Source organism: Stegodyphus dumicola, chromosome 2, assembly GCF_044657685.1.
Source record: "Stegodyphus dumicola isolate Sdum_Otavi_A_Nest chromosome 2, ASM4465768v1".
In the NCBI taxonomy this organism is placed as follows: Eukaryota; Metazoa; Arthropoda; class Arachnida; order Araneae; family Eresidae; genus Stegodyphus; species Stegodyphus dumicola.
The window spans coordinates 64818813-64844356 of NC_140769.1; the positions used below are offsets into that span (position 1 = coordinate 64818813).

A 25544-nucleotide genomic window follows, 5' to 3' on the forward strand; every position below is an offset into this window, starting at 1 on the left:
CTTAGCGACTCGCCTGTGACATATAGACTCAAAACGGTGACTTATGGTACTAAAAGTGCTCCATTTTTAGCCATTAGATGCATAAAGCAAGTTGCATATGACGAAATGCATAAATATCCTGAAGCTGCCAAAGCTGTCTTGTCAGACTATTATGTTGATGATGTCATCTCTGGTTCATCAAACTCAGCAAGGAAATTGAAAAATCAGCTTATTCAGCTTTTTCATAGTTGTGGAATGACTTTGCACAAATGGAACTCTAATTCTCCTGAACTGTTGGATAGCCCTTCTACAAGCTCTGAGCTTCCATTCTCCTCCAAGAGTGATAATGTGGTTAAAGCTTTAGGTATTACATGGAATTCTCAGAAGGATGAATTCAGCTTTAAAGTCTCAATCAAGGAGAAATCATCATATACTAAAAGAGACATTTTATCGACAATTGCCAGACTTTATGATCCTTTAGGACTGATTGGTCCGGTAATCCCCAAAGCCAAGATATTTTTACAGAAATTATGGGTTCAAAAACTGAGTTGGGATGAACCACTTTTTGCAACTATTGCTCACGAATGGCAACAGATAGTTTCAAATTTAAAGACTGTTGAAAACATAAAAATTAATCGTTGCATCCTCTCCAATCATCCAAGCAAGATTTCACTTATTGGATATGCAGATGCTTCGGAAGCCGCTTATGGTGCCGTTGTCTACTTAATTTGTTTCGATGAAGATCACGGCTCGTCATCTCATCTACTAGCCAGCAAATCTCGTGTGGCTCTATTGAAAACTTTATCTATTCCAAGATTGGAACTATGTGCATGTTTGTTATTGGCTCATCTGATTTCGAAAGTTAGCAACTCATTGAAGATGCATTTAGATGACATCATTCTGTGCACTGATTCAACGATAGCACTGTCATGGTTGAAGACTTCTCCTCATCTTTTGAAGACCTTTGTTGCAAATAGTCTCCAAAATCCAAAGACTAATAGAACCGCTACACTGGAAGCACGTATCATCAGCAAATAATCCGGCAGATCTGATTTCTCGTGGTGCTTATCCTCTTGAACTTGTGACATCTTCCTTGTGGTGGAATGGTCCTGAACGGAACGAAGTTAGTGATGCACAAGACTCTCATAGATTCTCCTGCTTATCAGGATGAACTTGAGAAACCTTTAGACGTTAATTTGAACTGCAATTTAAACTTGTTTTGGAATACCTTTTTTTGAATTAACAAATAATTATGTTAAACTAATTAGAATTTTAAGTCTTATTTTCAGGTTTCTGTCCAATCTGAAAGGTCCAGTGAAGAAAACAGGCCCCATTAGTAGCACTGAATTTCAAAATGCGGAAATGCACTTGATAAAATTTGGTTCAGGTAATAGAATTTGCAGAAAAGATTAAATCACTTCAAGATCAGAGAGTAATCAAAAGTCAGGTAAAAACTTTAAATCCATTTTTAGATGGAAAAGATGTATTACGTGTGGGCGGTTGCTTAACTCATAGCATAATTAATTATAATTCTAAACATAAAATTTCATTGACAAAAATTCATAAGCTTACCAAGCTAATATTTATTCATTATCATTTGAAAAAGTTTCATGCTGGTCCTCAAGCATTGTTACATTTTGTTAGGGAAAGGTTTTGGCCCATTGGTGGCAAGGACTTAGCTAGAAAAACAGTTCATGAATGTGTAATTTGTTTTCGTCATAAACCTATCATTTCAGATCAATTTATAGCCGATTTACCTCCTGAACGTGTAAATCCAAATCTAACCTTTCGTAACACAGGGATAGATTTTGCAGGCCCTTTTCTAATCAAATATAGAAATCAAATGAAAGGTAGTTTACATAAAGTTTATATAGCAATCTTTGTTTGCTTAGTTACAAAGGCGATTCATTTAGAAATAGTATTTGACTTAACATCTGAAGCCTTTATTGCATGTTTAAAACGATTTTTTTCGCGTAGAGGTAAATGTCTGTTTAGTGACAATGCAACTAATTTTGTAGGAGCGCACAAAGAGTTAAAGAAACTTGCTTCTTTAGTTACTGTCCCTGATGAAGTTTTGGGTAAGTATTTGGCATCTGAAAATATCTCTTGGAAATTTATTCCTCCTCGTGCCCCCAATTTCGGTGGAATTTGGGAGGCCGGAATCAAATCTTTCAAATTTCATCTTAAAAGAACTATTTCCGATGCAAAACTAACATATGAAGAATTTTTAACCGTAATTGATCAAATTGAAGGAATACTAAATTCGAGACCTCTTTCTCCTTTATCATCTGAACCTTTATATTATGAACCCTTGACGCCAGGTCACTTATTAAAGACCCATAAACTCAATTGTAGAACCTCAAGTTTTGGACTTGTCAGAAAGCAGATTGTCAAGATGGCAAAAGTTAACTAAAATGACACAGATTATATGGAAACGATGGATAACTGACTATCTTAATCACTTGCAACAACGAAAGAAATGGTATTTTTCAAAGGACAATATAAAGAAAAATACAATAGTTATTATTAAAGATGATCAGTTACCTCCATTTAAATGGTTACTAGGAAGAATTGATCAGACAATTTCCTGGTAAAGATGGTAAGATACGAGTAGCAGTCATTAACACAAAGTTTGGTCCAATATCAAAAATTTGTTTATTGCCTTTTGAGGATAACTTCAAGGATTAATTTCTATTGTTAATAAAATATACATTGTTCTTTATTATACTTATATTTTGGTAATTTTGATAAAAATTGTCAATATTTCTTACTGTTTGAAATGTTGATATACTTACCATAATTATTGAAAAAATTTGCAAATGTTCAAACTTTATCGAACTTTCTGAATTGTTTATTTAATTCTGTAAATGATTTACTAACTTTAAGTCTTTTGCTAATGTTTAAAAAACTGAATAGCTGAATTGTTATTGATATTGAATTGTATACTTAGATTTAGTTTGCATATCATAGATATTGCAACGTTGGGCGGTATGTTGACTCCTACGAGGCAATATAAGTTATGTACAGAGCATTGTTTCTGCGCAATTTTAGTTAGTTAAGATTCGAACTCCTAGCGTAGCATACATGTTTTGATCCCGTATGGTAGGGAATTTATCATTTTCGATTTTGAGTTTTAGTTATGATACAGTCCACGAAATAAAATTGGTTGTTGTTGTAAAATTGTCTTTATTATACAGTCTAATCAGCGACCTCAAAACAATCTCTACATTACGAAATTTCTCCTGCATTCGTCATCTTCCTGATAAAATTATACATCCTCCTTAATTGTCGCTTTCTACGCCTGTATAACTCATTCTCGTGATTGTAAGAACTGACAATCAACGTTTTTCACTGTTGAAACTAATAAATGCTGTCAAATGTTGCAGAATTTGAAATATATTTCTAAAAATCACTATCATTTTTGAAAGTTAGAAATTCTCGCTTCTATACTTTGCACATCAGTAAGTTTAGTTTCTGATATCAGAACTCACCTGAATTCAGAAAGATTAGTGTATTTTGCCATCATTCAGTAAATTTTAATCACTTGAATTTGATAACTCTTTCAATGTTCAGGATAATTTAAAAAGAAAGAAAATGCATTGCATAATTAGTGTAAAAAAACACTTATGATTTTAAGAACGATTAATGGACTTACAGGCAAGAGAAATACCAGTTACGGTAAAAAGATATGCACATACTTCTAACTTGCAACTCTTACAATGCTACGGTATATGTCTGGATGATAAGCAAGTTCTTGCCATACACGTTACAGAGTTGTAAATGTAGCAAATGTTAGGGTTGAGAATCCTCAGATGAACAAAACAGTGGGAAAAACTCACTGGGTAATGTTGCGAGTACGGGATCGTTGCCGTTTCTTTAAATAATAAGCAGGAAAAAATGAGCAATTTATTATGACAACCAGCAAAGTAAAGCAGCATACACAGCACAATATTAGCTAAAAATAACTGAAGTAGAATACGGATAGTAAGCAAACCTTCTATAGCATACGGAATAAATCCTAACTCGTTATTAAACTAACCGCAGAATCTCACAACTGAATTCCCTAGGCATCCGACCAGTATTTATATACCTGGTAGTTTGATTGGGTTCGAACCGGTTGGCAGATATTGGGTGGCTACATGGTTGGTTTTCGTGTTTTTCACCATGTGTAAAGCGAATACGAGCCCTCTTAGAAAATTCTCAACTAAAGCATTTTTCGCGTTAGGCAAATAACTCTCATGTGTTTTTTTTTTTTATTCAAATAATCTAACCAAACCTTAAATCAGCATTATTAAATGTCTTCATTTACAGATTTTGCTTCATATAAAATTAGCATTTTTAAAGAGATAGAGTTATGGTTCTTCCACCTAAATTTGAGAAATTAAATCACAGTTGTAACTTGTAATGAAGCTCTTCTAAAATAAACCATCTTGTTAAAATATCGTATAGAATATTTGTTTTTTAAAGTAATTTTTCTTTGCAATAAAACAAACAGTTAGCAATTCACTGTCACACCTTCAAGCCATAGTCAAAGAAAATTCATTTAAAATTATTAAATTCACCACCAACGAAGTTTCAATTTACTTCAAGATGATAAATGAACCAGGACTAAAAAAAAAAGTCACACTCAGTTCCGCTTTACCCTCGTTTCGATCCGATCAATTTTTTCAATCATGTTCTTTCATTGAGGAAATAAGGTTCCCTAAATGAAAATATACCCTTAGGCTGCTTCTCTTTACAAGGTTAAAACAAAAGTACTCAAGATTTTGCTTCTTTACTTTTGAAATGTAATAGCGTAAATTTGGTGAAGATTTTTTTAAAAACTTCCACTAATCAAAGTTGAGTGACATTTTTAGTTAAATGAAATTTGATATCTATATTTTCTTGGTATATACATATTAAAATATTTAAAGTATCTTTCAGAGTATGTTTCAAAGTTTTTTATTAATAGACATGCAACTCATATCGCAAGGCCACACCTCTTACAAACAAGAAAAAGTAATATGGCAAAAAGGTTCAATAATAATTTGTAAAACAGTCAACGGCTGTGATCGATCGACAAATCTGAATTTGCTACCCACTTGAAAGAAAATTATCTTCATAGAATCTCTCAACAATATTGAACTTTGGAAGTAAGGATTACCTTCCATCGAAATTATATCAGTACACATTCCAACCGATGTTACAAAAATGAAATCAGTGATCAACACCTAAACATGATCAGTTAATGAAGTGAGTTTTGGGGAAAAGCTTAGATGGTCCCCATTGAACTTTATATTAGGGGTGGGCAAAACTACTCTTTTATGGGATCAAAGCTCTTTTATCAGAGCCGTTCGCTCACTGACCGCTCACTAGGAAAAACTTGGATGAATAAGATCGGGAATTGGAAATGAATCAAGAATGGGGATCGAGGCAAGAGCGAACAGCAGAAAGAATCGAATGATGAATGTTATTGGAAGAATCAACTCAATCGAATCTCAAATTTTTAGATTTTTTTCTTTAAACTGTAGTTTTGAGATTCTCTAAAAACCTTCTTCATATAACTAATAATAAACCTCTAGGGTAAAAAGGGTTAAAAATTAGGAAATGGTAAAAAACTCACTTTTAACCTTAGAGGATACAAATTATTTTCTTCCCTAAAATGGGATTTTAATTTTCCTGGCACATTTCCAATAACAGCTCTTGGTGGGTGAACTGTTAAAGAGCTACCGCCATTTTTTTTTCTCTCCTTTGATGAATCAAAATTCGCTAAGCTAAGTGAATCTGTTCTTTGTATCAGTTTTTGAGCGATAAGCACATTTGTACATTATATGCCCCTTTTAGTGTTGAGGAAAAAGGAAGTCAGTATCCGCAAGCTGCCAAGTCTTTATAAAGTTAATATGCAAATTTTAGTTCGAAAATTTCAAATGCACAGTTACTTTCTATATGTCGGTACCCATTTTTGTGATGAAATACATTTTTATATACAAATATAGCACTTATTTTTGCTGTTTTTACTTTCTTGTACGAAATAAAAAGGAAGTATTGTATTCGCGAAAAACTTCAGGCATCGTATTATTACAAAAATATCCATTTTGACCGCTATCGAATGCAATTTAACGATGTTTTTGCGTGACATCCGTCCGTAAGGACAGAATTAAGGACTCTTTTTCCCCCAACAAAATTATAAACTGATTTAAAATGAGTTCTAAAGAGAAATTTTCGTGGCGTCTGTGCGTACGTACGTATGTAGGTATCTCGCATAACTCAAAAACGAGTAGCCTCAGAACGGTAAAATTTTGTATGTAGGATTGCTACAGCATGTGGATCTGTACCTCGTAATTTGATTGCGATCGGCCGAACCAAAAGTATATAAATGTAAGTATATATATATATATATATCCACTCTGTTACTCGGCTCATTAATCTCAGGTTCTTTATTCTTACATGTTTGTAAATTGTGCACTTTTTGCTTGAAAAAATGATAGAATTATGTTGTTCTTATCTTCTGTTTAAGGTTTGTATACCTTTAGTAAATCTGCATGCAATATTTTTAGAATTATTAACAATTTGAAAGTTGTTTAAGTGCCTCTAAGCCTCATTATTTTTGCAGTGGCGGCAATGTTTGTTTACATTTGAAACAGCAGAATAGCAGATTTGTTGCCAATCTGCAGAAAGTAAGCTTCGCAATAACAAAGATAACGCCTTCTTTTATTATTGCGAACTAAATCATGCTTACTCCATTCTGGAATTTATTTGAGGAAATAAGTGTTTGAGATTTGATTCATAATTTTGAATACATATGTTTTGAGTTTTTATGTATTTTTGCTTTGTCGCGAAGTGAGAACTGAATTAATTGAATGCGAAATACTGAATCGCCTGTGAAAAACTGTTTCTTTCTCTTTTTTTTTTTTTTTTTTTTTTGTTGTTGTTGTTGTTGTTGTTTGCTTAATTTCTTTTATACATCGTTTTAGATTTATTATAGCATTTGAGTAGAACATGTTGCAACGATTAGATAATTCCTAAAATCATATAAATTTTGTGCATTGAATTAAAAAATGAATGAAATGTAACGCTGTTAAGTGAACCAAGGCCAAAGTGTCGCTATGGTAAACAAATATAGTGAATTTTAAAGAGTGAATTTATTTTATTGTGGTTTAAGCGCTATCGAAGAAATAAATTTAATTCAATCCAATAAGTTAAAATGAAATGCAAGAAAAAATGCGTATAATTTAATATTCCGTATAAGGAAGTCATGTGGTATACACATCAGATGTTTCATGTATTGATTTTTCTTAAATATACGATGTAGTACTTCGTAGTTTTGTATTTTAAGTGCTTATTTATTTACATATAACTTTAATGCTTATATATTAAAACTATTATACAGTTTTTATTGCAGTTGTTATTTCTAATGTCAATTTATGTTATACAAACACATATTTATGTTATTATTATTACACTCTGCAGTTGATTTATAGGCACTACAGCACACATATGTAATACAGTGCTCGCCGCTTATTAAAACTCACTGGTTAAAAACTCAGCCTCTTCTTACATTCACAATTCCAAAAACTAAAACAAGTATATACTAATCAAATAAAAAACCCGCTGTTTATTAAACTCAACTTCGCCACTTATAAAACTCAGACTGGCAAAAAACTGATTTTCCAGTATCCTACTTAAACAATTCGTACTTGTTTCTACGAGGTTCTACGTAGTTTCTCACTTGTACTTATCAAAGTTTTCGTAGCCCATCCGTTTAACGTATTGTAAATCATTCAGGTATGTAGAGTTTATCATTCAGGTATGTGGAGTTTCAATAAAATGTTTTTGATCGAAATTTCTCTATCCATCCTCCGTCCCTTGTGCCTGTGATAAGCTGTATTCAGAGTTTTATTATCTGTACAGAACTACAAAGGGCCATAAGTTCCTTAGCTTAAGGTAACAAACTCTAAAGCAAAGGTTCTCGACCAGGGAGAAATTTCTTAATTTCAGGGGATACGGTCAGCCTCTTATTTACCTGTTGCATATTTAGGTTCTGTTTATAAATATAAAAACTACTTTTATTCAAGTGTTGGTACTTATTAACATTTTCTATGCTTTTCCGTATTTAATTTATAAAATACAATAAGGACTAATTTAAATTTCAATAAATGTATGCACACTTTTCGAGTATGCCAATTTTTAAACTTTCCACATTCAAAATCTTCTCTTTGGCATAGACATATTACATTTGCAAGAAATGTAAGAAAAATTTGAGAAATAATTCTTAACATTACGCTAAACTAATAAAATTGTTTGAAAGGAATGAAGTGATAATTGTAGGTTGAAGAAAAAGAAAAAAAATTGTTTGTGATTGTAATCATGAAGTCACAATTTCATTAAATAGAGAAAGGGCGATCTCTCTGCTGGCTAGCAACAAAAATTTTGAAATTGAGATAAATTACTGGGAAAAGCATTTTTTTAATTTTGTCATAAGCTTAGCGTATAGGATGTCAAAAATGTTAACTTAAGTCTGAAAGCATAAGTTGTTAAAAGATTATGATACTCTCGCCAATTGCAGCCAGAGAAAAATCGCCTTTAAACTCGGAATTTCCCAAACAGTATTGTGAAAATTACTTAAAAAAACTATAATTAATGAAGAACTAATAAGAAGATAAGTGTCTCAAGGAATCACAAAAAAGAAGGAAAATCGAGAGAAGTTGAAACTGCTTTTATAGAATGATTTCAAGCTAAAGTGTTTCTAAAGATTTTTTCATTTATTCGCTAAAAGCTAGGGCGGAAGTTTTAAGCCACACGGAATTTATAATACAGGCGGAAATGGACTGCGTTACAGAACGTTACCAGAGCATAAACAATGAAAAATGAAACAGCATCTCGTTTAAGAAACTGGACGAAAGAGTTGCTATGTTATTTATGTTCAATATGGATCCAAGACAACACTGGTTAATAACAAAAGCAGAAAATTTCGATGATTGAGTCAAGAAGGTATTTTTAATTTTATTGTAGTAAGAAGTACGTCAAGTAATACTTTTATTGATTTTCTTCTGAAATGGGACAATGAATTGGAAATGAAAAAATAGATAATTAAATAACTAATTATAAATAACTGTGTATCACACACATACATCTGATCTCTTTTTAAGAAACACTGGTGTCGCTTCCTGTAACTAAAACGGCTAACATTCAGCTTTTAAACCAGATTATTATAAAAGCTTTCAAATGGTGTTTAGAAGATGATGAACAGAACTGAAGTGTATGAAAACGCAAATATTTCGAAGGCGGTAAGACGTTAGCTTTGTGAAAGGCCATGCATTATTAGCCTCAGAAGAATTGCAAGCTACAGCTAATGTTTCTAACATCAGTGACTAAAGTTATGAAGATTTATAATAATATGTGACATTCTAAACAATATTGAGATAACAGGTGTGAACCTAACTATGGAAGTATTAAAAAAATTACAGAAACTAACCGTGAAAGGGATAAAGGAAAAGTTATGATGTGCCGACATCAATCGAATCTAGGAAAAAACTATAAACTCCAAGAAAATTTTTGACTGAACTTCATCAAAGCTACCAGCAGCAGCAAAACCTATAGAATTGAGAATATAAGTGAAAATTTGTTCTTGAACGGTAGGAAATCAAACACACAAAGAATTATAGTTGTATGTAAGAGATTAAATTTCTTAGAGAACGTAATTATAAAAATAGTTTTATACAAAATTTAAAAAATGATGTTCGAAATTGTGTAAATTTAATTTTAGCATAAATGTTTAATTATTATTTTAGGATTAATTGCTGGATTAATTGTTAGTTATTATTTTACTTTAATGTTTGAAACTGATACCATAATTTGTAACACACAATTCGCCGTCCGTTAAAATCAACTACTGTATATACTAGAATATGTCGGAATCGGAAGTGATTTTAATAAGTCTGGCTATTGCATCAGATTGATTATTTTAATGTTTCGTTGATACAGAAACCATTCAAATACATTCTGTTTTGTCTGTAGCTCGTTTGCATCTGTTACAATAACGAAATACTGTAGAAAAATTCCTTTAGGTAGGATTACCATAATGTAGGAAAAAGAAAACCGAAACACTTTTCGAAATAGAAATTTCGTTGTTAAAAACGACTGCAACTTGTTAACTTACGAAACCCTCCATGACAAACCAAAGTTGCTATGAGGAATGAAAGAAACCGTTAAAAAGGATTCGATCCAAAGAGTTTTCAAAGTACTGAAACGCAGACTTAATACATTCTGCAGCAAGCCTGTTGTGGAAGCATTGCTAATATGACAATACGTTAATGAAATGATACAACCATAATCCAAAGCCTTATTTAATTATATCCGGATATCTCTACATGATTGTGAAACCATTACTCTATTTCACGTCCTGATTCTCTTTTCTTAAATTAATAGCTCAACTTCTGTACTTAATTAAATTTAAATACTTTTTTCATCCCAGGATATTGTTCCGATGGTCACAATGAAGCTTAAACTGTTCGTATCAACACTGTACATTCGGTGGCACTGCTTTAAGAGATCTAATGGATGAGGAATATGGAAGCTATGCTATTTTATCTTCTTGAAATCCTAAAAATTCATTTTCTTAACTCTGGTTTTAATCTTTTCCCAACAATTTAGATACAATTAATAGTAAACAAAGAAAATATTTCTATAAATACATAAAACTGATGGGGAATCGCAATTAAGGATTACGCAGCAAGCATTACTATACTATACTGCTAATACCGTAGGCTTCCAGCTGATCTAATTTCGATCACCCATTAATTGACGGACTGTCATCGCGATGGATAACATAATACCTTCCATCACCATTATATGAGCTACTAGAATTTGTTAATAAAGTTGCACTTTTAGCATGGTAAATTTTATATTACAGGTAGAAATCAGTGTTAGAATTAAACTTTTGTACACATTATGGCTCGTTGACTTACTTATTGTCCCCAGCAGTAGAAAATATTCGAAATAATCCAAAATAGTTTCTAGTCACAAAAATATTTTACAGGACTCATTGATAATGAGAGAACTCTATTTTATTTGTAATTTCCGACCAAATTATTCGGAAGAGTATAATACCCTGAGATTACCAAATTTACTTGAGAATTTTTAATGGAATACTTTTTTCCTCTATAGATTTATTTAACGGTATAATATGATATTTTCATGATAATATTTTGGACTTTTATTTTAATTGAAGCGACAAAAGAATCACATTTTATTTTACAATATACCCTACATTAATTTAAGCTTTTTTAGCGTATTTTATTTATTAAATGATTTGTTCATTTTTAAACTTTTTCTTTTCGCTTGATTAGTTCATTCTCTCGTACTGTCTTAGTGTCTGACGAAACATAAAAGCTGCTAACTCACAAAGTTACCAATAATCAGGTTACCTCTGTCTAATGTAGCAAATATCGTATACAATAATTCTTAACCATAAAAAAAGCATTCCACATTAATATAATTCAGAAAGGCAATATTTATTGACTTCCATCAAGTCAAAAAAAAGTTTTTTATCATTGTTATGAGCAAGATTTTAACACGGTTGGCATTCTTCAAGTCTAAAATATTTTCACTTTTTCTCATCACCTTCAGTAAAGTCACAATGAGTTCTAGACTTCCGAATATCTTGCTGAAGTAATTTCTTGATGGATCTGTTTCGTAACTTTCGTGACAGTTGCATTATCAGTGAAAATGGTTATCGTAAATAGAAAATGAGATCAATTACAAAATTTACCCTGCAGGTTACAATAACCGAGAAACGCATTCCTCTGTTCAGTTTTCCTGGTAATTCAGATGTACTGTAAGTTTTGTAATCTTTAGTGGCAGCTGCGAGCGCCGACAAATCTTTTTGTTAATTAAAGGCCATGAAGGAAGATTAGTATCTAGTATCAGCTGAGCAATTATCAACGCTGAGTGTGATATGTCTTGAAGTTGATTGAATACGCAGACTAATTGAAGTAATTTACCTTTTTTTGGTACTGACTTTCAATAAAAAGCGCCACGATGATAAAATGCGTATACCACTGTTGTTTTATATAGTAGCGCAGGTGGCTATATCAAGTATAGATAGGCATTTTAAAGATGGCGGTATCTATAGCATATTGGCCCAAACCCGATGACAGTAGAAGCCGTATGATAGAATTCAGAAATATTTTAAAGATTTGCAATAAAATTTTCCAAAGCCCGCGGTTGGATATTTAGACTCTTTTAAAAGTAGTAATGACCTTTTTCTTAATCGAACGAACAGTTTCAAGCAAATTTTGAAGAATATTGCATTTTATAATTAGCGTGATTATTTATTAATTTTTTCTTTTAATTGCCGAACATCTATTGGAAAGCATTCGTCTGAAATGTCTAAAACCATAGATAATGTAAGCTCCTTTTTCACAGAAAACATTGTCCTGGGCATATTACAGGGGTAGACCAATTCTGCTGTCGCGAGAATGGGTGAAATAACCCAAATTAAATGTAGCTTAAAACTTAATGCAGTTAATCGGATACTTGATTTCAGGTTAGCAATCAGCCTCTGCTAACTACTATCATGGTTTTCAGGCGAGTCAATCTGAGTCTCATAAATGAGATCCATCGTCGATATGATGCATGGATAACAGCTGTTGATAGTATAATTTGAACAGTTCATGTAAACACTGTTTCCCGTAAATATCTATGATTAAAATTACTTTTCGTTTTCCTTGTTTGTACTAACTATGTTTCCAAGTTCAAATTCCACCAGACATATAATTAGGAAAATTTTATTTTTGCTATGTTCTTTGTTCCTTAAATCCTCTATATATAGCACGAAAATTTGGATCTGCTCATAGGTTTAGTCTCTTTTTTCATAAACTTCCATTCATGAAGATGATATTTACATCATAAAAGAAAGAAAAGTATTTTAAATTACAATTTTATGTATAATACCAAATGGCAAAATGACAAAAAAAATCATGACCGAACATAGGCGGACATGCCACTCAGGGAATTTAAGGCGTTACCATGAATTCTGTTATACCTTGTATAAAAATGATTACATTCAAATTACTTAAATTTCTCATAATTTTGATTTAAATTCTGTCACTTTTAATAGTCTCAAGATTTTATTTTTAGCCATAATGGTAAAAAAAAATATCATGATAAAAAGGTTTTAAAATTTGTTGGCACTTCTAACAGAAATCTCGTATCCTAAAAAAATATTTGCTTATATATATATTTTTTTTTCTGAAATACTTACAAATATGGATCGTCCATTCATATGGCGGCTTGTATTCGAGACAATAAGATACTTATATAAATTTAATAATAGCAAAGTTTCCGGAATTTTGTCCTGGAAATATCAAGAACAGATTAATTTTACGTTTTTAATGTAAGTAAATTCCCATAAAAGTTATATAATGCATGTAGTAACATCATATAATATTAAAGAGGGGGGAGATCGCAGTCTTTGATTTACAGTCAAATAGGGAATTGTGACCGCTTTATAGCTTTGTATTCTAGTCTTTAGGAAGAGGTAACACTGATGGTGATGGAAGACCCGAACATAAAGTTGCTGTTCAATCAAAATTGCTACTGCACTCTAGGTATTAATACCCCCTGCTAATTATCACAGCATGGCAAAAGTGGTATAGACATAATTTACGTCCGCTTCAATGAGGCATAATTATGCCAATGTCTCATAATAAACAATAATTTATATCCTCTATCAAACGATCATTTAATAGTTTCGTTATTATTTTCAGAAAAAGATAGAGATCTCAAAAAAAGATATTAATTAGTGGTTGAACCCAATAGGAAGCCGACGATCAAAACCCGTAATAAAGTGAGGTAGGATTGGCCTATCATTTTGTAACTCTTCTTTACTCGACGTTTTTAATTGTGGGCCAACTGTGTATTATAATTAAAATTCGGAGAGACAAGCTGGTCTTCTGTCGACATAATTATGCTGTCAGGATAGCTTCATGTCCCATGCATGGTTGTCTCTCGCTATCAAAATAAACCGGATGACAAATTGGTAACCTCAGTTGATTCGGGTGCTAAAGGCAAGTTAAATACGGAAGAAAAATGTTAATTGTTTGATGTATTGCGAAGTAATCGATGAATACGGAGAGCTTCCGTGGAATATTGATATGGCCTGATCATAAATTTATTTGTTCCAAGCAACTTTGGAATGTCTCGTAAGTTATTTGCAGAAGTGACGATGTAGTAGAATAAATCGATTTACAGAGAATCATTACTAATATTTCGAGATAAGGTAATCTGCATGTTGGATACTAATAAAGTAAAAATTCAAGTTAAAGGAAAGTGATTCGAAGTAATTTGTTTCGTAATGTGTGTAATTACCAAAGATATACTTGAAAAATGTACATCATTAGCTTTCGAGTGTAGATTTTAGGCTGCTTGAACAAATTTTAAAAAATCAGATGCATATTCGGTACATTTTATATCACCTTTTACTCTAAATAAGAAATTCGGTAGACATTTCGTGGAATGTTCTAGTTTAAACACTTAACTTTAGGTTTGTTTAAGCAAGTGTAAGCACGAAAAAAATTGTTTAAATAAATGTAAGCAGAAAAAGCTGCTGTATTCCTTATTATTATGAATGAGTCATTGTTTCTAGATGCTATTTATCTGCTAAACTAAAAATTTTATAAAATATTTTTCCCTTCTTTCTGCGTGCCTTCATGGTGAACCTAAAGCATGCCCAACGCGTAAGTGGGAGGTCCAGAGTTCGAATCCCAGCGAGGGTACTGCAGTCTTCCGCATCGATAAATCTCGCCAGAACTAAAAAGGTGGTGGATGATAACTCCTCACCAACAGGTTTTGGCTACTGAGTCTCCTCATCACCAATTGCCCTTTAAACGGGAAGTGCATAAGGTATTTTCTCCCTCCTTTCCGCGTGCCTTCATAATGTAACTGGAGGCACATCCGAAGAGTGATTGGGAGGCCGACGTTCGATATCTGGCGAAGGCATTGCGGATTTCTTCAGTCTTCTGTATCGATTAACATAATGCATAATATTTCCTTAGAGTTACCACAGGGTATATATTCTGTCTGAGAAATTGATATTCATTCACAAAATGTATATCACACTATACAATGCTAAATAATAATATATCTTGATTATATAATAAACCTTTCCTTGCTCAAAAAGAACCCTTTTGCATTATAAAATATATGAACATATTTTATATTACCAAAAAAATTGATAGTAAATGATACTACTTAATATACATAAAGCCAGTGTAATATTGATCATCGGAGTGCTCTGATAACTACAAAAAGTAGCCAGACATTACGCACAGTTATCTTATTTATCTCCGTTCATAATACCTGCATCACATTTGCTTACATTTATTTATAGGCCAGTGTTTATATATTGCTTACATATAATGAGTTTAGAAATTATTGACAAGGAGATAAATAATTTACGGAGAGATGAAGCTTAACACGTTGAAGATATTAATGCTCGTGCCAATTTTCATCGTCCGTAAGAAATTTTCTGTAGTTCTGAATATAAGCATAGTCTTAATATGAATTGCACATCGCATTGAGTCAATCTGCGTGCTCGTTCTTGATCATACTTTTGTCTTTTTTACATCTTAGACACTATGTTGTCTAATTGTTATATGTCATACCTAAATCGATGAGAAAAGGTATTGTAGTAAAATTTCACGATCTTTTGGGACATTTTTCAGCAGGCAGAACTGTTGCCAAAATCAAGGAATCATACTAGTTTAAAGGAATGAAACGATATGTTATGCGTCACATTTCGATGTGTTTCGAATGCCTAGTAAATAAAATGCCTAATGGTAAGAAACAAGGAGTACTGCATCTAATTAGACCTGGTAGAAGACCTCTTGCAATTATACATATAGATCATTTAGGACCATTCGTAAAACGTTCAAGAGGAAATACAGAATTATTTGTAATAATTGATAATTTTACGAGATTTACACGCTTATATATCCTATGAAAAGTACTGCAACCAAGTATGTGTTAGTTGCATTGAAGAGTTTTGTAGATGATTTTGGGTTACCAGAAAAAATTATCAGCGATAGAGGAACATGTTTCACAGCGAAGGAATTTCGAGAGTACTGTCAAAATAATGGAATCAGTCATACACTCAATTCAACTCAGCATCCAAATGGTAATGGAATGGTGGACCTCCTACTCCGAATGGTGGACCTCCTTGCTGCCACGGACTTCCACTATACTGATTTCTATACGACATGTTTGATATTTTCTTTGAAAACTATCAGCAAGTGCTTATTTTGAACTTCTTTAAAATCCACTGGAAACACAAATTACTTTCCAAGATTAGTCGAACTGAAGATCAAGCTTGAAGACTAAACCTTTTGCAATTGTTTATCAAGCACTACAGGTTAAACTCCAACTTTATTCCCAGCATACTGCGGTTAGATGTTGACATACAGCGGTTAGATGATGATTAATGTATATCATTCTAAAGAGATAAAAGGCGATATGTTCGCAGGGCAGCGAACAAGAGCTGGAATATGATTTATTTAAGAAGAAATCTTGACTCAGAATGATTTCAACTTTATTCGCCGTTAGATAATAAAAATTTAGGTTTCCAAATTGAAATCATTATTGGCTGAAGCCTTTTATATAAGTGCACTAGCAGCTACACGGCCAGCCTTCGTCTGGCTTTTAAATGAGCCGGGAAAATGCTGAAGGGAATACAAAATATTAAATTTAAAAACTGCTCAGAATTTTACTCTGTAGAACAAATTTATAAAAAAATGTATCACATATAACAAAATTACAATGAAATAAGCAATATCCCTTAATACAAATATTAATTATCCTAATAAATAAATTAACCAACTTCTCCGTTGTCTTCTCTCAACAAACGTCCAGTATCCAAGAAAAACATTAAATTTAAAAACTTCACAAAATTATCGCCCTCATTTTTCAAAGTGGCAACAGAGCTAATTTTCAGTCAGCAGTCCAGTATACAATTGAATGAAAAACTGCTGCCAAAACCACATTTCTAAAAAAATGAAACTATTCAGAATGATGTGATAAAATCGAAAAGATAAAATTAAAAAAAATCTCATTCGAATTTTGAAAAACTCGTTTCGAGGTGCACTGGATCTTGTCTAGATGCACCTATATACCAAATTTCGTAGCCCTAGGTCTATTAGCTTACGCGCAGCACGAACAAAAGACACACAGACACTTTCTTTTATTATATGTAAAGACTAGCATTATGCAGAAATTATACGACATGGATTAATTTTGAAGTGACATAGTATAGAAAGATATACAAGCAGTTGCTATTTTTTGGGAAAAAGTTGAAATACTCAAATTGAAATAATTTTTAATTAAAATTAGAATAGGGCGAATATAGAGTTTTTGTTTTGCAATTTTTTTTATTATTTATGTACTGTATAGGTACGTAACTATAGAAATAAAACAATAGAGCTAGTAGATATAAGACGCTAATCAATCCAAAAAGTAAACTTTCTTATGATTTCATTGTACATCGTTAAGATTACGCTTTTATTCTAAAGCATGTGAAATATTCGTCCTTATAAGATGAAAGTTTCTCTAGCCTGTAAATATCTTTATTACATACTCGTGATATTTTTTCACTATTAAAATTACGGAATGCTGAATTGTGCGTATGCGAGTAAGTTTTGATGGGAAATCGTAAATGAGAACCGCCTTTGTTTCACTTCAGAGTGAAATGGAAATTATTTTGAGATTATTCCCTGGTGGTTTAAATTAAAATTACCAACTTTGTTTAACACTTCTTCTGGTGATTTTGATTTGCTTAGCGCCTCTTTTTCCTTACAAAGTAATATTGAGAGTTTTAAGAAATGTCATTTGAATATGATTTGTGGGCAATGACTGGAAACAAAAATATTTAAAGTATTCGCAGTCAGACTGCGTATACGAAATTTCGCAAGCTACTCTTATTAATGGAAAGACCTTCATAGATTTGACTTGTCTTCCTAAAATACATTATTTTACTGATGATTTACTCGTATATTTGTCCAATAAATTATTTTCTAAATGTTTTGCAAGGTCTTAATCTTCCTTTCGTACTCACAACTTGCTGGTTTAAGACAAAAAGACCCTATAAAGTATCATTATCGATCGTATTACGAGAAAATTTTGAAATATTCTGAAAATTTTAATATTTATAATATTTAAATTCTGAAAGTTTTCAGATTTTATATTACGCTCAAAGGGGCGTTTTATTTATTATTTTTTTCCTTTACATACACATACACGTTTTGAGAGCATTTGGGTTAATTCCCTTTGGGCTAAAAATATTTAAAAACACCATACCTTTAGAATTTCCCATAGATAGTCTTCACTCCGGAAAAAAAGAATTTTTTTTCCGCACAATGTTGCCATTGCTCGCTTTGAAATCGTTGAGTTCGTTAATCAAAATTGCATTTAAGTTCTACAAAATATAAAATTACAATGAAACGAATTCCGAATTCGGGCTTCCATGTGCCCATATTCGGGTGAATGATTACATTCTCTCTTTGAGTTAATAATAATAATGTGCATGAAAAATGTAAAACTCAAAAAGTCGAATTTACCGTATTTACTACTATGTCTATACATATACCTGTGTGTACACATACCTAAGTCACAATACCTAATGACCTGGAAACGTACACCACAGCTCCTGATCGGCAGCAGATGCGTTAGGTTACTATTCCGCATCGTGTAATTATTACTGAAAACTAAGCAATACAGAAATAGATTGATAATGCTTTAGGCTTTCCAAAGCATTTGTAATAATGGACCTGACAAAAAAGACGTAAATTCCTGCCTGCTGGTATCTGTTCAAAGAACATTCTACTTACACATAGTAGGTAATATTGCAAATACCGAACTTCTGTCCATGTTTCATGCCGAATGTTTATAGAATATTGTACTGGTAGTTCATTATCTGTACAGCTAAATGTAAAAATTGTTTAGGAATCAAATTTTTTGCAAGAATGTTCTCATTAATTACTTGGGATGCCTGTTACTGCCAGACGAACATAACCGCCCTTCCCCCAAGATCCTCTCAGCAGCTACTTTGAAAATCTATGGTTTAAATGTATTGCTTTTAATCTACCATGCATACAAACGGTGACCAATCCGAAAGCTCAGAAATTAATGTTCTTGAAGTTTTCTTGAATTAAAAACATCTATTACACCAAAAACTTTGATTATAACAGTGGAAAACTACTGCCTAGAATAATAGTAATAATAGTAATGGAAGATCTTTTATATCTAATTTTAGTATACACACCACGTGCGGCAGTGCACACGCCCAAATGATAAGCGGTTCCTTATCAGAGGGATCTTGCAGAGATCACTATCTGATTATTAGTTCCTTTCTAAAGGACAACTGAGATGAGATTTCAGTCAACTGAGTTTTGAATTAACGTCAGTAGGTAATATCTCTCTCTCTCTCTCTCTCTCTCTATATATATATATATATATACACACACAACATATCCGCCTTGTCTATACACATAAACTGGAAGAAGTATTTGGCCTACCAATCCTTTATGAAGTGTGGGTTCAGAAAGAAGGCCAGCTTCGTGAGACAATGTTCCACATTGGGCCTTTCATCTAGAAACTCAGGCAGGTCCAACATGTCACAATACATAAGTCCGGCTAAAATTTCCCGATTTTCTGTATTTTATTAGGGTTCAAAAAGCTTTCAGATTCTCTTTCAAACAATGAATATTTCTGTCGCTGATTATATTCTTATAAATGCATCATTAGAAATTGCTTGCATCATTTCAATTCCCTTTGTATTTTAAAAACCATTAGTTTCCCATTATGCTACGTATAAATTACCTGAATGCAGTATAATAGTTGTGGTTTTTAAATTGTTAAATTTTCTAAGTAACAAATAATTAAACTTATGAATGTGTAACAGCTTTTCCATCTCTTGCACCAATATTTTTTAAAGTCGACTTTTTACAAAAAGCTCTTCCAGAAACATTAAAAATTCTTCAGAGAAAAATTAAATTATTTAAAAATAAATTCCAGATATTTACTAAGGAACATGTTCACGTTTTTAAAACAAAAATGGGATGGATTTAAATAATTTTATATTTTTTTTCATTCTAGGTAATACCTTCAATACTGCTTTATAATAATTTTGAATAGCATTAAGAGGCTTTGTTATTTCGCTTTAGTTCATAAATTATACCTTATGAATACCAAGAAAATATTACTGTTTCAAACGTACGAATTTCGCGACCAGGAAGAATAAAAATTGTTATCATTTTATTTGAAGGGAATGATTACTATTCTATGAAAGATTCAAAGGAAAAAGCGCAAAATTATATCAAGCAATGTTTTCATTCATTAAATAATTATAAAAATCTCCATATGAGGCCAATTTATGATGTAATAATATTATAGCAAATAACTCTTAACCGCCTAGAAAAACTGTTTTAAATATGATGCTATGTTCTACATTTTGAATTTTGAGGAATTAATTCTTAAACCAATAGACTTGTCGTAACCGCTTAGTTAAAACTAATTTTAGTGAACATTTGCATACTTGTTTGTTTATTTATTTTACCATTTTTCAGTAATAAATTCTTTTTTTAAGTATTAGACTGTTATAAAATTCCTCATAAACACTTATATATTTCGGCAAAAAATGTATTGCTTAATAAATGACCTTCTTCTTTCTTAGAGATGGAAACTGTAACTTTAAAAATACCATAAGTGGATACCCAGCCATTCGTCTCTGCTCGACGTGGTGGAATTCTGAGGTACGTATCTTGTGTGTTCATTTTTTTCTAAGTGCTTTGGCATTTATTGACTTTGACAGTAAGTAAAAATATATTTGGTCCTTAACACAGTTCAACGAACAAAATTAAATAAATTGTTTACTAAAGTTATTATTGTATTTATTTGTTTTGCCCTTTTGATACAAATATTGGACTAATGAAAAGAGCTCTGCCTATTGCTTTGGTGGAAAATCTAAAATCGATTACTTTAATACAATTCAGTTGAATAACAGGGTTTCTAAATCTTAATAACTTGTTACATTTTCTTGCAATTAAAAATAAGAAGTACCACTTGCATATGTATCATACTGAAAAATTCGAAAAACATTTAATACATTCCAGAGAAAAATTTATGACATGTAAAAAAGCATCAAAAAGCAGAAAATACGGAACACAAATATACAAAAGTAAGCACATGGCTCTGTACATGTAAATCAAAGCCATATCATGTGCATATGGTTATTTCCTTAAATATGTATGCGATGCACATAAATATTTATGTAAAATTATCTTTTAAAAATATCTCCGAAATTTTTAAGTGTCGTTTAGCATTTATATGTTTCTGCAAAATTAAATTTTTTGTCGTGTTTATTTAATTTCATAAAATGCATTTCTGAAGTTTCAGTTCGTTATTTGAGTACAACCAAAAATTTCAAAACTTTATTTATCTATTGAAAAGACGTTAAATGTTTAAAGAATAAGAGTTTTATTTTTTAAAAGCGCCATTCTGAAACTTCATATTTTGGTGTATAGTTAGCATACAAACCGAGGTTCCTATTTAAATATTGTACTACGAGTATAAGGTATTAAACGCATTGTTTATAAGCATGCTTTTCACTGGGAAAGGTTTTGATGAATAATCACTGTTGTTTTCTGAGGTTATTAACTTACCGTTTTAAGAAATATCTAAAGTCGTTATACATCTAGCAATATTATAATAAGCCATCACTGTAGTTAAAAAGAACCTCTTCAGCACCCTGAATATATCATAATGAATTACTTGCAACATTTTTTTTCGCGTTTCTGTTAAAGCTTAAAACTTAAGGAAGGCATATTTTTTTATCCTTAAAGAAATTGCTATGTTTCAGGAAGTTCTTCTCGAGTCTGGAGTGGAGGAGCTCTTGATGGGTATGGCATCTCAAGTATCGGAGAGGGAAGACGCTATCCTTTGTAGCGATGTCCGAGGTAAATGTCGCCATGTCACTCTCATTTAATCAAGAGAAATTATATTGTAGATATGTTTAGTAATGTATTTGCGTTTAGGTATTAATGTTTTAGTAGAAGAAAAAAGATAAACTTAATTTTGGTAAAAATAATAATAAACTTAATAGTAATAAACTTAATAGACGATTGTATTTTTAATACGTTATGCTCTCCTGCTTGTGGTCTGTATTTATTGAAAAGTGAACAAACTATATCTAGTGTCATTTAGTAAGATTGGAAATACATCTGAAATACGTGTTCCTAAAGCATTTATTTTTTCTTCTGTCTTGATAGCTCTTCCTTTTTCTGAAAGTAGTATCATAATTATAGTAAATGTTATAAATTGCATGTAGTTTAAATTGCTTATTAAAATATAAATTTAAAAATTAGATTATTAATAACTAAGGAAGTTTGAGAGTATCACAATTTTGATAAGCTATAGAAAACGCGAAAAATTTATAAGCGTATGAGGAAAACGAATTTCAGGAGTTGCTCATGGTTTATTTGATTATGGCAAAGCACTCGAGGGCTATCTGCCTAAGGCAAGAGATACCTTCGTGGAGGACTTTCTAAGGGAACCTAACTTGTATACACGTTACACTCGAAGCAACACCACGAAAACGCCCATGCAGCCAGCCTGTTCGTCGGGTTTCGAACTCCGTACTGTACTACTACTGTTCAGCGACTAACCGCTCGTCGTCAGTGGCCGTATTAGTACTTGCTCAGTATTCAGTCATGCCACAGATTGTGAAATTGTTAGATCTTACGTTCTCAAATCAAGGTTAAAATGATCACGCTTTCGTCAAAATTGCAGCTGCAATACGATTGAATTTCAGTGCAGAGCACAAAACAGTACACAAGAATTTGAATTTGATGTATGGAAGTTATACGTTGTTGAAATGCAAACTGTTGTCCATGATTTGCTCTCTCTAGGTGTCCCACTAAATTCATTGAATGAGACTTAATTAAGCTTACATGACAGTAGAAAAGTGAATAAAACTTACTCTTATTTCTAAAATGTGTCTATGTTGCCTTTGGTTGTTTGTTTATTAATCCTCGCTTATATGAGTCTAGAATACGATAGAAAGCAATCAAGTAGGGTATTGATAAAACTTGATATGACTAAGTATGACAAACAAGGATTCAAGAAAGGGAATTAAAAGTATATGCTATGAATATCTCATCGTTGTTTTAATTTTTAATCGACGAGTAGCTCCCTAACAACTTACAGCAATCCCAAAATCAAGTTTATCGTTTACTGTGAAAAATGAAGGTGCTAGAAATGACAGTTAACGTAATTGCTTAACATCGCTTATTTTTTCACAGATGTAGGTCTGGCAAAGCACTAAAAACATCTCGTAAAACTGCCGTAAACTCCTCTAGCCTGTTTAAATAAAGGTCTCACTTTTTTTGCCGTTCTTTCACAAAAGCTGAACGATTTTTCGCCTTTATTTTTTACGAAGACTAAATTTCTCTTTGGAATTCTTTCTGTTAGCGATACATATTGTCTTTAGTTAAACCGAAGTGACATGAACTGAATTGTTTGTACCCTAGTATCTGGAAGATACACCTTACATTGAAAATGATTTAATACTGGAAAGTGTATAGGGAAATGTTTAGTGGTCTTATTGATATGTATAATAGTTTCAGTTTCGTTCTCAAATACGTAAGTATGCTTGATATTCATTTCCCAGCTGATAACCAGGACATTATAATCCGGTTATTCTAAGCTTTAGCCACATTTCTTTCTTGAAGCAATCTAAAAGCCACTAAACTTTTAAAAGCTTGGAACCTTTCATGTAAGATTCCCCATCAGGAGACTAATTGCTGCTTGGTCTTCCTCCGTGCCAAAAATTAATTTATTAGAGGCGGTATAAAAGTTCTTAATTTATTTTCCTAACAGAAAAAAGAGTAATATCTTGTATTATTTATGCTTTATTTACAATTGTGATCGAGTCAATAAATTATTCACGTACGTGAATATCCTCATTAATTGTGTTATGTGAACAGCATGCGAAGAGAGTATCTATCAAGTAACCAAGGCTTTATATTATCCTTTTGACTGTCAGCGCAGTTGTTTACGACCATTTCTGGTATCAAATTCACTTTTCAGAGGTATCCATACACAGACGTCTCATCAGTAATGAAGCGAGAAAGGACTTAGTCAACATTATCTCTACAGTACAATTAAACTCGTTATTCGGATTCTAAATATTCCAAATTCAAACGATCGGGATCACATTCTTTATCTGGACAAAATAAAATTCTGCCTGTGGTTAATTTATTTATGTTTTCAATTTCTGTTGATAATATAATCTAAAACTATAACTGATTTAGATAAAAAGAAAAAACAATCGCTGCAAAAAACGGAACACTGAAATAAAATAAATAATACTTTTTTATTTTTTTCCTTTAAAATAATAAATTAATTAAAAATTGTAAGGGCGGTTAAAAAAGCACGGGAAAGAAAAATAATTCGTGTTATAAGTAACCAGAAAAATTTTAACAATTTAACTGCTTTTTTATGCATTTTAACAAGATAAGAAGTCATTTATTTGCGTAATATTATCGCAATAATATATATAATAATAATTTTTCCATCAATGCAAAATAAAAAAAAATAACTTTCTTCCCCTTCCCTGAGTTATTTCCCTCCTTCCCTGGTGAATTAAGAGTTGACTGAAATATCTATTATTTCGTTAATTTCTTTATTCTGTTATTATCCTTCAAAAATATCTTGATATTATTTGAACAGAAAAAAGGTCATGCATTAAATTTTTTCATATAAAAAATAACGGATTTAATTTTAGGACAACAAAAATATAATCGTGATCGCGTTTTTAATTTTACCGCCTATAAATAATATTAAAAAAAAGTTTCATTATCTAAAACAAGTTTTGTGCTTTATTTTTTAAATGATTTTTATTTTAGTTAAAATAAAATTGTCTAATTATATCTAAAAATAAGTGTTTTTAATTTTTTTAATTATTTTTTATTATTTAAATTAAATAAAACTATAAATATTGTTTTTTACTATTTATGGTTTTAGTTGTACTTTTTTAAAGAAAATGAGATAAGCGAAAGAGTAAATAAACGTTTCTCCCTTTGATTACAGTAAATACATTGCTAAGCTACTGAAAAGTGTTTCGTATAATAAATGATGGATATTAGTCCAAAATAGTCTGGATAATTGAACTGTTTATGATACTGGACGTTATGAAAAATTTGAACTCGCATCTATAAGCATAAATAACCATGATTAATTTTGGGCCGATAGGACTTCATAGGAGAAAATCCAGTTTACATCCTTGGGTAGAAAACCCCTCCCTTCATGGACGTTGTTACTAATCCATCAACTTCTACCATCTACCATGGATTTCAATCGAAGTTTAACGAGGCTTGATTGGAACTTATGTATTCTGCTGTTAACGTTTAATTACACTCAAATTAAAACTTTATAAATGTGCTTGACAAATGAATGTAACATCCCGTTTTCACTTAATCGAAGAGCACGTAATTTTTCTTAAGAATTAATGAAGAGTAAACTTGCTCCTGTTCTCCGCT

At 31.7% G+C, this 25544-nt stretch overlaps 1 protein-coding gene across 2 annotated transcripts in view; it reads left to right on the forward strand.

Moving 5' to 3' along the window:
- The window catches only part of LOC118195019 (dual oxidase-like), a 511368-nt gene that overhangs the window by 361113 nt on the left and 124711 nt on the right, over nt 1-25544 (forward strand). For both annotated transcript variants that reach the window (XM_035366249.2, XM_035366251.2), the window contains exons 9-10: nt 20681-20759; nt 21866-21962. In XM_035366249.2, the coding sequence (XP_035222140.1) occupies nt 20681-20759; nt 21866-21962 (176 nt within the window). The remainder of the gene's footprint in view (nt 1-20680; nt 20760-21865; nt 21963-25544) is intronic.